At 37.9% G+C, this 15,404-nt stretch overlaps 1 protein-coding gene across 2 annotated transcripts in view; it reads right to left on the bottom strand.

The window, feature by feature from the left end:
* The window catches only part of bach2b (BACH transcriptional regulator 2b), a 101,937-nt gene extending 87,963 nt beyond the window's left edge, over nucleotides 1-13,974 (bottom strand). The window contains exons 1-2 of one of the 2 annotated variants that reach the window (XM_085383236.1): nucleotides 13,637-13,974; nucleotides 99-240 (exon numbers count right to left, since the gene is read on the bottom strand). In XM_085383236.1, the coding sequence (XP_085239362.1) occupies nucleotides 99-137 (39 nt within the window). In that variant the 5' untranslated portion in view covers nucleotides 138-240; nucleotides 13,637-13,974. The remainder of the gene's footprint in view (nucleotides 1-98; nucleotides 241-13,636) is intronic. The other variant, XM_085383237.1, reaches the window with a different exon arrangement.
* Nucleotides 13,975-15,404: the final 1,430 nt, after the last annotated feature.

The raw sequence follows: 15,404 nt of genomic DNA, 5'->3' as shown, positions 1-15,404 counted from the left end.
TAACCACAACAGGAAAAAACAGCCTTCCTGCCAGCAGAAAATCATGTTTTGACATATAAAACCAAAAGGTGAGCGTGTATGGTAACAGTTCTACTTACAAAATTGTCCTTCATCTTCTTTGGCTGATTAGTGATCATTTATCCACGAGCAGCAGACGGACACATCTACATCACTATCAGTTAGAAAGGTGCGAGGTCAGAGAGATGATTGGCAGGTTGGTGGAGCGTGGGGAGGGCGTCCCTGCAGCATGAAGACAGACCCTCCTATCATCCACAATTACTCATTTTTTCTTTCTACGCAAACATGTGCACCATTGTCACGTCACACACACTTCGGATACAAAGATTACAGAAACAGAGACTATTCACAAAATGTTGGACACAATGGCACATTTACAAGAAAGCTTTTTTTAGAATGTTGCAAAAAAAAACTGTTTTAATACGAGAAAATTCAAGAGAAGTCAAGAAATCTGTTAATTAAGCACAAGTTTAGTTTTTCAGGATTTATAATAATAAACAAAATTTATTGCAAAAATCAAAGTAAAAGAAAGCGTACTCTTACAAATTAAACCACAAACAGGAAAACTTTAGATGATGAACAAATGAACTTTTGATTTTTCCTTTCATTACTATTTGGGCAAAGCGCTTAACCCTATAATCCCCTTTGTATCATATTTGATACATGAATTTCTGAGACCTCTATCTCATCAGCGTGATAAATACTTGCCATAATTCCAAAAATGTTATGGACAAAACTTTTTTTTTTTTGTCTAAAATTAACATTGTTGTTAACAAAAAGTTGCTAAAACATCCAATGTATCAAAAGCGATACAAAAAACATATAATAAATATATAACAAAAATATATCATACACAACATGATATAGCAAAAATTTTGTGGATTTTGTTATAAGGGTTAACAAAATCTAAGTTCCCCAAAATCTGAATTTTCTGGCTATTTTTTGATGGGTTGGGTCTCACAGGGCAAAGTACACAAACAAATCATATATTACTTTTTTTTTTTGCCTGACTGATGTAAAACCTCGGTTATGTAAACTACATGAAATCCCTATTTTACTAATGCTGAGAAAATAATAGCAGCTCACAGATTTTTTTTTTTTTAAAGTAAGCAGTTTCCTCAAATATTTAATAATTAATTAAAGTATATGGATTTTCAGCCTTTGGTTTGGCTATTTAATAATCACTCCAGGTTTTATGTTTGTTCTGCTCTTGCCGTGCTTTCATTTGTGCCAGGAAAAAAAACATCTTTAAGAAGAGTCTTTCAGCTCTTCATCATGCTGCGCAAATTCAGTAAAATTGCAAAATTTCACCCCTTTTGCCAACAGGTAGATAATAATCTGCATGACAAATACTGCAAAAATTGGTTCACCCCCATTTCCACAATACATGTTTTACAATGTTTAAAATTTAAAAAAAATCTTGATTCAGAATTTTCTGTTTTGCTTCACATCATTAAAACAGTACGTTTGTTTTTATACTGCAGTGGTTTTATGTCACCAGCACAGCAATTTTATATTGCATCCTTCATTATTTCATTATTTTATCTGGTTTTACTATTAAACACTTCATATTATATAATTTCATTTAACAAACACTAATTCCTATTGCTTTTTAATTTTAATAAAATAATACAACTGTACTGATAGTAAAACTACTCATTAGCTGCAATCACATATAATAGTTCTGAGATCTTCGAATAACGTGCCAAATCGAGCAAACCCTGGCCAACTGATGGGAAGAAGAGGATTTCTGACTCTTTGATAATGTCACATTACAAACTAACCAGAGTCACATTGCTGCCATCACACAGCTGCTAAAACCCACTGGCTGTGTTAAATGGTAATGTCCTGGCTGTAAGAGTTAAAGGCACCGTGCCTGTAAAATTTTTCACTTTCACGTTCACATCAATTGAGAAAACTTTTTTTCTTAGCATGGCCAAGTGTGTTTGTCACATAAATATGATAATGATTGTGCACAGAGCAGAGAACGAGAGATTAGCCAATTTGTTACTATAATCCATCTAAATTGCTAACTGCTTTACAGCCTTTCATTCAGCTGCTCTCACTATCCCACAGTTACTCTGTCCTCTACTTTTGTTTCTCAGACATCTTCTCTGCTTTTCATGGGAAAATCTATGTAACTTTAAAAACGTGCAGCACCGTCTCCATTAGGGCTCCCCTGAGTTTTGCCTCTCACTTAACCTCTGAAAAGCTGGAAAGAAACATCTGCAGAACTGAAAAGCCGCCAGGATGTCGTTTAATTTATATTATTATTCTCTAGTCATTGCGTAAAATAATGATATTCAATAAAGACAAAAGGACTGAACATCTGACCAGGATTAGTCAGGAGAAGACACAGGAGCACCAAAGAAAATATGTCAATATTAAATTAGACTAAAAATTTAAGTAACACACGAACACGCAGCATTTCACATAAATGTGTGCAGCTAGAAGATGGCACAAAGTGTTGACCAACTCAATTAAAAAAGTTTTTAAAAATCATCATTTACAGTAATTTTATAAAAATAGAAAGAGAACAGCATATACTGTTGATATGCTCAACAAATTAATGTTAAAAAATATATAAATTAAAAACTAAAAAATTTAAAAATCCTTATTAACAAACTCATACTGAACTCATATTTTCACCTGTCAGGAGTAAAAAGGAACCTTTGCGCTGCGCAGAAACAGTCATTTGATTCATATTGCTATATACATCGATATTACCTGTAAAAGGAATTACAGTGAATTTTTTTTACACCAAAAAGCCCTAGGCATGTAGACACTCACACGTATATCGCACACAATCAAGCTGGTATGGTTGCTTCAAAACTGCATGACTGCAAGAAACCAGTCAAGACAAATTTATGTGACGTCTGACCATCGAAATGAACTCTTTCCAGTAACAGAGGAACATATTCTTATTAAGAATAATATCCATTTTTTTAATCTGTGGGGAAGCATTTAATGTGTGTTGTGTTGTGTTGACATGCTGATGAACTGTGTTGATGATGATGATGATGATGACAAGATGATGTTGTGTTGTGACTCAACTGTGGAACAGCTCTGCCTGGCTGACCTTTTGCCATCTGTCCTTAATGACAGAGTCTGGCTGGTGGACTGCAGGCAGGAGCATGTGACTGCTGCAGGTATACAGCTGGTGCCTGCTTACTCACTGTAGACCATGGGGAGACACAAGTGGACAACCACTGACACCTGGACCGTGAACTCAAATCATACCCACTTCTGGTTTCCCTTGCTGGTTTACAATTAATTTGGGTCATTGATGCTGAGGCTTGGAGAACAGACTAACCAGAGCTTATACTCGTGTGGAAAATTTTTTTTTTGCCATTATTTAACTTTTCTGGATGTCGCATAGACTATTTTTTAGACTTTTTTTTTTTTTAAACTTTTCAACAACGAGGAACGGCAGACTATCAGATGTCGACATCCGCTTACGTTGAGGTCATTTCCTCTAGTTACCCTGGATTATATTGTGTCACAAGTAGGGAGTGATAATGATTTTTGCATTGTTTTTTTTTTTTATTACAAAATCAGAACAGTTAGTAAACAAAAGAAATTTTAGCATGTTTTCTTATTTTCTCAGACTCCACCAGGTTTGCTTTGCATGATTCATAGTTGTAAATCATCCTTTATCTTACACTGGGCTTTGGTGCAGCCCTGCAGTTCATCCCCAGTCTAAAACAAATTATTTTACCACCTCTGATATTAATGTAATTAACCTTTCAAGCCAAAGAAATTTGGGTTGAAACGTTCTTCAGACTAGCTTGTAGAGACTCATAAAGAGAAAGTCAGAACAGCAGGTGGGTGGGGCTGCTGTGCCTGAGATGATTCATTTTTGGGATGTCGGTGCTCTATGACATCACACGTGTTAAAAACTTGGTAAAGAATATTGAAAACTGAGTTTTTGACTTATTTACCATATTTTTAAACGTTGGCCCTTTTAAGATGAACAATCAGTATTATAACAGAATGTATATGACAATACACTAGGAAAGGAACAAGAAGAAGAACTATCCAGTTTAACCTAAATCAAACCTAACCTTACTAACATCATAAGTTTGTATGTGTTGTAGCCTGGCTGCCCTGTGAAATGAGCACATCTCTAAAATGAACCCATAACAAAAACATTTAATCTTTCTGGTTATCGGAAAAAGGTAAAAATCAACACATTTCGACTTGTAAAGCTACGAGTAACTCAAAGCTGTCAGACAAATACTATATTGTAAAAAAAAAAGGGAGAGAAATATTAGTCTGCATAATACATAAAAATGAAAAACTACCTACATCTTCTACTTGTTGTTGTTATTACTGTAATTTCTAGCTCTCTTCCATGGTGTGTCTTTTGTCCTGTCTTCCTTCCCTTGACCCCAAACGGCTGCGGCAGATGGCTACCCTTTCCTGAACCTGGTTCTGTTCTGAGGGAATTTCCTGTTAAATGGGAATTCTTCCTTCTCACTCTCGCCAAGCACTTGCTCGTAGGGGGTCATCTGATTGTTGGTGCGTCTCTGGTGCTATAAATATAAATAAATAAACTGGAGTAAAAGAACTCAATTACTTTATTATTAGTGGAAGCAGCGTCCATAGGGTGAACATCACGTTTTCAGTTTCATCGTGTCAATTCTCAGGTTTCTCTCGCTGTATAATTTCATCTTTCTCTTTTTTCGCCTCCCTTTTATGATTAGAAAAAAAGTCAGCCATGACTGCCTGCTGTTAACTGGAAAAAAAAAAGGCCAAGAGCAGCAAATTGTGCTGATCTTGTTGTAACCTCATGGTTTTTACAGTGCTGCGCAGGGGTTTGATGCAGGAAGTGGGCACATTACTGCACTTCCACGCCCACAGCAGCCCTATTCCCTCCCTCCATTACACCAACCCCCCTCCTAACCACCTGTGCTGGTCTCACAGGATGAACCCCCCTCACCCCTAAAGCCTTCTTTCCTCCGCAACACAAACTCCTTTACAGCTGCACGTCTTTGCCAAACCACATACTGAATGTGCTCTGTTGTTTTACACTCCATTGCTTCAACAACATCAGTGAAGATTTGGTTTACTGTAAACTGTCTCCAAGTGCAAGCGAGCACTCGTTAAAAGATTGGGCTCCTCCCAAACTCATCTTCTTCTAGAATTTTCTATACAGACGTCTGCTTCAAAGATACCCATGTTCATCAACAATATTTTTTGTACAAAAGAAATTCAGTGTACGGGGATTACCCATCATATTGGGATCATAATTTCGGGAAAGATATTTTTTGCTATATTTCTTTTGATATGTCAGTATTCTATTCTGTGAGTAGCTGAATAAAATAATTTTGGCAATATAGATTATCCAATTAACCTATCCCCACAAGCTGCATGTCTTTGGACGGTGGGAGGAAGCCAGAGTACCCGGAGGGAACCCACGCAAACACGGGGAGAACATGCAAACTCCACACAGAAAGACCCCGGCCTGATGGTGGAATTGAACTCAGGACCCTCTTGCTGTGCGGCAACAGTGCTAACCACCGTGCTGCCACCTCTTAAATTTACATTTTGATATAATTCAGTTCACTTTTATTCATACAGGACCAAATCACAAAAACAGTTGCGTTGAGTCGCTTTATATTGTAAGGTCAAGACCACTATAATAAAGTATTAGACTAATACACACAGAATCCTTAAACTATACATAATCATTTAACCATATATCCATTATATTGGCAGAAATCTTCAACGATATTTTCTGTGTTGTTACATCGTTGCATTTAGGTGAAATGACAGTTATTTTATATTGTGCTTTGTGCCAAATTAATATTATTCGTGAAGATATATATTAATTATTGAACTGAATTGAACTATATTGCCAACACGGGAATCATTTACATGCTTGAATACAGCCTAAGGTCCTATTGGTTGGTTTATCATCTAACAAATGGCTGTTAGATATGTTTTAATAACATATTAATGTTGCAGTCCTGAGTATTTATCAGGAACTAGTTTAATGTTAGACCAATAACTGGGCAGAAGGAGGAAGGCAGTGTTGCAGCAGCACTGGCGAGCTTTTCAATGTGTAACCTGTGATGTCAGCGTGTGGAATAAAAGGGTGCTACACAGAACTAAATGACCTCAGGCTTCAGAGAAAAAAGCACACAGCAGCGTTCTTCTTCTAACGCGGGAGCACGAATAACCAGCCAAAACCAACACGTCTCATTGAGACATCCTTATATTTCTAACCACAAATGTTTGTGGTCAACAGCCAATATCAAATTCAGGAGTGTAGAAGAACCTTTATAGCTGGAAAAAGAATGAGTTAACTCTCATTGTGCAGACTGATTCTTTTCTACTATACATAAAAGCAAAGCAAGGTCATTTTACTGGATTGATAAAATAAGTATAATTAATTATAATTAACTAGTTTTTTTTCTGTTAGCCGCTATGTTAACTATTTAGCAGTTCAGCTCAATATCTTAATTTGGTGGAATATTTACTGATGATAAATTTCATAGTTTCAGGCTTAATTAAGTGAGTCTTTGTAAGATTTAAAGCTTTCCTTTCCCTGATATATTTATAACGAAGCTCCCATTTGACGTGTTTTCATTGTGTGAATCATTAATATCTGTTGAAAAAGTATATTTTTATGAATTTACAAGATATAATAATTAGTAAGAAATGTTAAGAAAAGTTTATTTGGTTGATTCTGTACTTATAGAGCCATTCTGGATCTTTACTCCACATTGTAAATAAATTATGGACCTTTTGTGGTTTAAAAAGGTAATTTTAAAGCTTATTGCCAAATCGAAAAACAAAATCCGTATGCTAATAAACATCAGGGGAACAAAACAGAAATTAGGTAAAATAGTTTTGTCAACCAGAAATATAGGCTGGGACAGCGAAAGTGTAATCATCAGATCTGCCATGAAGAACATCCTGATGAGTCAAAAGAAAACAGCAAAGACAACGTATATATATACTGAATATATACACTTCACATGTGACTCAGCAGCTCCAGAGAGCAACCAGAAGACTACTTCTGTGCTTCAGTGTTCCCCGGGAGGACTACGAGGGGGCCTAACCCCAGAGAAATTCTCTGTCTACGTTGCCTCATTTTCACCACAAAGTGCTCTAATGTGATATGGTATGCATAGCATTTCTATGGTGGCAGCAGGGGGATGGGCTCTGGGGACCACACAGACAACAGTCCTTACTAAGAATAACCCAAGCAATGCTGAGAAAATCCAGCATTCTTATATGGAGGAGCTGTTTAAGCTGGACGCATCCATATAGGCTCTGTTATCGTCACCGTGGTGAATATCCAGACGCTGCAAAAGCACTGGATGAGGCTCTCTAGCCGCCATTTTGCCAGTTGGCCCAGGGGAAGAAACACTGTAGCGCACATGTCATTCACATTTAGTGATGCTTGGAAAAAATAAAACAAAGACCACACACAAGTCAGTGGAATTGAAAAACAGCGTGCAAAAGCTTCATCAAAGAGCTTGTTTAAATGTGGAGGCGTGTGTTTCACATGTGCATAAATGAGAATGCGTCAACTGTAACACATAGCTATTTTTATCAAACTATAGGCGCACTCGTAAGTGAAGTCTCTACATGAGAGCAACAAAATGAGACTTCTTTTCCACAAGAAAAGGAAAAAAGGAATATTATTTAATAAAATCTACAAAGAAAATTTGAGAATTGCCATTAAATATAAAAGGAAAAAGCTGAAAGAAACCTGCAACTAAAATGTCTGTTTCCCTCCCCCCAGAATTTGCTACACATCCTTGTGGTTTTGAATGGTTTTATGAAACTATTTGATATTTGAAACAACTGCTAAGTTATTTTAGGAATCAAGATGTGAATGAAGCTAAGTTTATGTAAGTGTTACGTCCCTCTGCAACCTATATTCTCTTAAGGTTGCCTGGGCTTCACTGCTAATTAACCATATTTGGTAAGGTGTGGATAAAGGCAAGACTGAGGGTCACTCTACAGAGACACACACCAGTTTTGTCTTTTTGGGGTACCAGTTGTTTTAGCTAAGTTAGGATGTCATTTAGAATAAAACTACACTTCTTAAAACTCTAATGTCAGTTTCTTGTTGCTTCTGAGCTGAGTCGTAATGTAAATGGGCGTCTGGGGCGTAACTGTAAATTTTGTCTCATATTCTCAATTTATGTTTAAACTTGTGACAGATAATGGAACACATGTACGTGAGAGAGCTGAAAAAGTCAAACTGTGACAAGAAAATAAGATTGAACAATTTCCAATTTACAGTTTTACAAAACTCTTTAACTGATCAATGGTGAAATCAGACTTTTAAGGAAAGGTTAATGGGTTTAAATCTAGGTTTTTTATTTATTTATTTTCTCAGATTGGTTTCTGAGATTTAAGATTTCCAGAATTAGGTTAACGTGAAAATTAAACTTTAAATATGATTATAATTTGAACTCATGCCACTTTAATCAGTTCTTACAAATGCAGATAACACATACAGTACTAGTTAAATGTCTGAAGACTCATTCATTGATATGAGTGCATGACTGTGTCCAAACTTCTGACTGGTACTGTTTAACGGATGAATTATAAATATACTTGGACTTCTCTGTTGGGAAATGTCTTTTAACAGAAATCAGAAAACTTTACTATATTACAACCATTTTACTACACTGAGGCTAAGTTTCCTCCCTTGTTCAGAGCACTTCAAGGTTTTCTCTAAAGCAGCTTTCAGCCTCGTTCTGATGAGTCAACTGTGCCAACAGTAACAGTGCTGCAATAATCTAATATAAACAGGTTACGCTAAATGATTTCTTTTTGTTTACTGAATGCTACTTTACATTCTTCTAAACACCAAACCTCCCTCCTTTCCCTTCACTGAATTGAGTTTTCATTCACAGCTCAGAAGGTGAAGTCCTCCACTCAGGGAAGAGGTCATCAAATAGGTGGGTCATTTACTCCATCGTTTCTAACAGGCACACAAAGGCACAAACACAAACCAAAACAATCAGAAAATTGACTGTGGTGGTTTAGTTTTGCTAGCTTCTTGGCAAGAGTCAAACACACACAGACAGGCCCTGACTCTGCAGCCGCAGACTGATGGCAGCTGGGGCTGGGTGTATAATGCAATCTGATTTCACACAAGTGATGAGAACACCAGTGCACATCACTACTGAGAAAAGTGGGAAAAGAGAAGAAGAATGAGCAGCCATGACATGACACGGGGAAAGAAGGGATCACAACAGGGAGAAAAGGAGAAGGAAACAATAGCTTTTGCTGTAATGTACAGAATCTGAGATTTCTCCAAGCAGTGCTTCTCCAGCTATGCCATCACTGGCAGATGCCCAATCACCTGCCTTTGAGAGTGCAATAGCAACATCTTTTTTTTTCCCTAGCCAAGGCAGTGACTTGGGATATTCAACTGAGCCGGTCAGGGGTACTCAGATACCCTTAGTGATGCAAAGAAGACTTTAAAGATGCAAAGAGAGGAGAGATGGGACCTGCTGCATACACTATCTGCTTTTTTCTTCACATAAATCAGAAATAATAGACCTTAAAAGGCTGCTGATATTGTGAATTTGATCACTTCATGTTGTCCTACTCCAGCTGAAATTTCATGAATCAATAACCCACCAGTACTTGGTTCATTTGGAACACAAGCACCTTCTCCAGTCATTTATTTCCAGTCATTTTTTAATTAGCTGAATAGCAGGATGATTACATGTGGCTCAGCAGAAACAATGAGGAGCTAGCCCTGGATGTTTTAGACTGTTTTAGTCTTCAGGATCCCTTCATGGTCACATGACAGGAACTTGTTGTTATTCGGAATTTTAGCTGTCGAAGACAATCCTGAGGGACTCGAGCAGATCCCCAGAACAGCACTGTTCACAGTGAGATGTTCTGATATAATACCAGTGAGATGGTCCTATGTATTTTTAAACAGATTTCAGAAGGGCCTTCTTCATTTTTCATTTGGATGCACATAGAGATAAAAAAAAATAGAAAGTATTTAAAAGTCCAAAATAAATCTGGAAGCTTTAAGCAAAGCACAAAAATTCAAAAATCTAGCCATTTGGGGGTTATGGCAAACTAATTCAACTATTCAATTAAACATTTACAATGGTTTAACATCATGATACCAATGTCCTTCTGTTTGCTTTGTTTTTGTTATTATTTATTTCCTATTTCCTATTTAGTGCCATGGAAAGGAAGGGATCTTAATATAAAAATAAACTATTTACCCTTTGACATCTGAATATTCCTAATCCTAACCCCAAAGCACCTGCCATTGTAGTGAGCTGACTGTCCATAGGTAATATGCAGAGCTTTTACTAACCCACATCTATACACTGTGCTGTAGTTGTGCACTGTCAGTAGTGGGAAATACCTGAAACACAACTTTTCAGTCAGTCAGAAATCTACCTACATGTCATGTAGCATTATCAACATGAGGCTGCATGCTGTTGACTTTTTAAAGAGGCTGTACACAAGTGTGTCTCCTTTTTTGGGCTCAAACACAGAATTAGGTTTAGGTTTAGGTATCATCAGTGATGCCATTGTCCTCACAATGTTCTTTCAGCTCTTAATCACACTCTGAACAATTAAGAAGTACTGCATTGTGATGACATTAGCCCCATCTAACCACTATTTATTCTACAGACTCTTTTCAGTCCTTTTGGATTGAATACAAAATTTGATGGAAACAAGGATTACAATAAAACAAGTAACAATTGATCATAAATTACATCTCATCGCATTACAGAAAACATATTACTGAACATATGACTAGTTTGTACTTTTTGTTCCTATTACAGATGTATTATATCATATAATAGCAACCCTGAATAAACAGAAGAAGATGGGTGGATTTTATATATTACTTGCACATTAAAATAGGTAGAAACAAGGCTTGCGGTTACAAGCTACAGCCTGTGCACTGGTTTGACTTTCAAGCTGCAGGTTTTTGGGGTAATTAAGGAGGCAGAAGGGAGAGAGAAATTCAAAACGTGATGCAATAACTGTGCAACAATTCAATATTCCTGTTTTACTGTTGTCTGTGGGAATTACAGTGTGACAAGACAATTCTAATTTTGTGTAATGATGCTGCCAAAATTAGAAGAGAGTTTAATAAAGAAACAAACAAGATATGGTAGTTTTTCATCGCAGTCATTATTGCTGGGTTTTGTAAGGCTGCAGATAATTGATAAGCATTATTGTAATCTTCCAGGTCTATTGTGACTGTACTACTGCTCTGATCTGTTACGGACACCTAGTGTAAGTATATTTGTATATATTACAAATAAATTGATGCTTATGCAGTGCAACTTATTAGCTGTGGTAAAACTCGTCTGGGCAGTTACTATGAATCATTACTTAAATGTAAGTTGTTTTTGGGACATAAAAACTACAAATATAGAATCACAAGCTGAATATAATAATAATAATAATAATAATAATAATAATAATAATAATAATAATAATAATGGCTTTAAAACTTTGCAAACACTGCCCCATCATAAGGTTTTAAAAAGCTATTTCACCATCTCTGCTGTTGTGAAATTTTCCTCTAGATTTCATTCAAGGATCTTGAATTCTTTGGTTCTTATAAAGTCTGTAGTTTTTTCTGAATGCACAGTCACTGGTTTACACATATCATTCCACATGGTTAGAACACGAGACTAAACGCTGGTCAGAGAACAGACCAGCTGGAACTGAAAATCTTCTTGCTGTTAATGATTGTTGAGTGATGTAATAAAGAGATTTCTCAGTGGTGATCTATTAAACTGATCGTGCTTACAATAAAATGTGACACGCAATTATGAAAGTATTATTTTTATGCGATTCGCGTGTCTTGTTTATACTAATGAGCAAAGAAACCAAAGCTTGACGTAAGCTGACAAAGTCACTATGAGGTTTACAGTATGGACTCCACCCCCTCTCCTCCTCACAGTACACAGAGGACTGCCATGCCTGGGAAAAGAAAGGCAGGGGGCTACTGTAGAGAACAAAGGGTTCCGTGCGTAAAACTGCGCATGAGTGCCACTGCCGTGCACGCGTCGCCAAAGCAGCGCGTTGTCTGTGAAAATGTGAGTTCACGTCAGCTGCCTTTACACCACCAGTGAGATCCTATTAGCTCCTATTACCTATGCACCTGCTCTCGGCACAGCTTAAACCCATCCCTGTGGCGGCTGCGTGGAGTCAAGGCGTTTCGGGCGTTTCAAAAGAATGCGCGACGCATCATGACAAAGGTTCTTGATCATGATGATGGAGGATCCATCCATGATGCTGCGATCGTTCCGCCGTTTGCTTTGCATCAGCACTATCAGACAAAGAGGATGGTATGCTTCCTCGAAATGCTGCATCACCGCATTTATAGCAGCATCACTCCGCTCCCTTATGATTCCAGGCTCCTCCGCTGCCGAGGCAAACACATGGCCATCAAACAATAGTCATGACGAAACAAACACTATTAAGAAAAAGCCCTGCCTGCCTGCACACACGCGTCTCTTTAACGACAGAGGGAAACAATGCAAACGCGAGTGCCTGCAGCCACCGATATGAAGCCAACTAATCTTACTGTAAACACAAACGAAGCACATTCTCATAAATCTTTTAAAGGTCGTAATGCATGGCAGCACGTGAGACAACACTGTTTATATATATATTATCCACGATCACAATTTTTTTAAGAGTCACCTTAAAAATGCCCCTTTTTATCGACTGAGGTGCATCTCAGCACATTACTGACTCAAGATTGAATAAGACGCGATTGCAGCATCTCCTCACATGACAATGCAGCTCCGCGCACAAGGGTGCAGTTTGATTTAAAAATGCCTATTTTATATTCTCGAATATGATGGCAGACTAAGAAATATATATATGTAATAATGAAATATGGGTTTAACGTCAAACGAGGGATTGACTGTTATAATGTGGATTAATGATAAGGTGTGCTTATTTCAGTTCAGTTTATTTTATTTATATAGCGCCAAATCACAACGCCCAATGGGCTTTATATTTTAAGGTAAAGACCCTACAGTAATACAATGATTTCACACAGAGTGAAATAAACTGGAATAGCGGTAGTAACAGTTCTAATGAGCTCCACATGAACTAGATGCACACGTATTGAACGAGGAAGGTGTTTAATGACTCTGCATGTGGCAGCTCATCCTGACGGATCACCACCGACTACTTTACCATATTGGATAAAAAAAACAAAAACAAAAAAACAACAGTACAGAGGAGCACACAGAGAGCGGTGACTCAAAGCATAACAGGATGCGGTACAGAGTTGTGTTTCACTCCTGAACCCGCGTTCACACCCCATCACATTACAGGCTTCAATATTCGTACCACGCGCCAGGCTTTCAAGATTCATGCGTGCGGTTCTGCTTTTTTCCCCTATAAAGTCGATTTTTTTATGCATCTCAGCAGGGGGCTCTGTTGGTAGTAGCCCACTACCACTGCGTCACTTATGCAAGTTTGCGTCTCGGTTATGAGAGCATCAACAATAGACCGAGATTGAAAGCTAACAAAAAGAACAGCTAGAGAGCGAGAAAAGGATAGAGAGAGAGAGAGCGAGCGAGAGAGAGAGTGGTCAGAGAGGAAAAAGACGTGCACGCCAGCTCACCTTTTCCGTCCTATTCTGCTCGTACTCCAGCCCTTTTGTCCGTTTCCCACAAGTTCTTTCACATGATGACTCGGTTTGCCGTTTCCTCAAACCCTCCTGATTGCAGATGGATGACTTCTCTCGCTGCCGCAACTCGGTTCTTTGTCACTTACAAGAATGTTTATTTAAAACACACACACAGACAGACACACACGCTACAGTGTCTGTGATTTTACGATTTGTTGTGTACGTGTGCGCGCGCGCGTGTGTGCGTGTTGATCCTGCACGGCGTGCCGCTCCTTCTCTGCTGTTTGTTACACTCGACTGGAACGCCTACTCTCAGTCGCTACATTGTTGACATTCGCCCGCTGACGTCACTCATCCTCTCATTCACAACATCGTTAGTGCGACGCGGCGTTGCGTTGAAGCCGGCGGGAAGCGGGTGCGTAGTCCTTCGAAAGTGCGCAACGGAGCTTGGAGAATCGCACTATTCTGACTTTCTAGCTCAAATCCCTCCCCCTCGGCTTTCTGGACTCCCTCCCTCCCTCCCTTGCACACCATGCTTTCTCCTGGTCCTCCCTCCCCCCTCTCGTGAATGCAGCGGGAAAATTACGATTAATGATGACACAAGGCATTTTTTTCGCATGTGAGAACAATTAAAGGGGATGTTTAGCTGACTTATTTTCCGATCGCATTAAAAGCCTGATAAGGGAACACTGAAACCTATCTATTTTCTTTTCAAGTGTGGGAACTATTTTCTTTAATGTTTTTATTATTCACACGCTCCTCTACCATTTCTATTTATTAATGTGTTTTACTGAACTCATTACCTGACACACATTTGCAAAAAGAATAATTAATAGTTTCAGCTCCCAACTTCCACGTAATTAACAACACAAACGCCAGTGTATCAGAAAATATACTTAAAAGTACCCAAAGTAAAAATAATCATTAGGCAGATTCAGCCTTTTCAGAATCACATATTATTTATTTATAAATTATTTATTTATTTATTTACTTATAGCTATAATGTTATTAAATTACTTGTACATGGGATAACTTTTAATTCATTTAGAATTTATCTGTACAGTGCCCAACAACAACAACAGTTGGCAAAGACATTTATCTCTTATAACTTATATTAAGAAGACTGATATTTTTAAATGTGGATAATAATAAGTAAGAATAATCTTAGAAAATAAATGTTGTGTAACACAAAGCTCACTGGCCACTTCATTAGATACTTGTTCTACTGTTTGTTAAAGTAAATATCTAATCAGCCAATTACATGGCAGCCACTGAATGCATTTAGATGTGTAGATATGATCAAGATGACCTGTTGAGGTTAAAATTGACCATTAGAATGGACCGGAATGGTGATTTAAGTGACGCTAAAGCTGATATGGTTGAAGGAGCCTACTCTTAGTATTTCAGAAAGTGCTGATCTGCTGTGAATTTCCTGCGCAACTATTGAACAGTGTGAAGAAATAGCAGATATTCAATGAGAAAGCAGTTCTTTGAGCAAAAATGCCACTTTTAATGTCAGACATCAGAGGAGAATTGTCAGACAACTCAAATAACCACTTGTTATGCAGAAGAGTATCTCTGAACACACACAACAGTAAACCTTGAAGCAGATGGGCTACAGCAGCAGAAGAATACACCAGGTGCCACACATGCCAGCTGAGAACAAAAAGTGAGGCAACAGTTCATAAGGACTCGCTAAAATTGGTTAACAGAAGATTGGAAAAAAATGCTGCCTGCCATGACGAGTCTTAAATTGTACTGC

This window comes from Rhamphochromis longiceps, linkage group LG15 (assembly GCF_057381845.1).
Source record: "Rhamphochromis longiceps isolate RC_006_pf linkage group LG15, R_longiceps_female_GT1.1, whole genome shotgun sequence".
NCBI classification, from domain to species: domain Eukaryota; kingdom Metazoa; phylum Chordata; class Actinopteri; order Cichliformes; family Cichlidae; genus Rhamphochromis; species Rhamphochromis longiceps.
The sequence above is the reverse complement of the archived record's forward strand: the minus strand, read 5'-3'. Positions and strand labels throughout refer to the sequence as shown.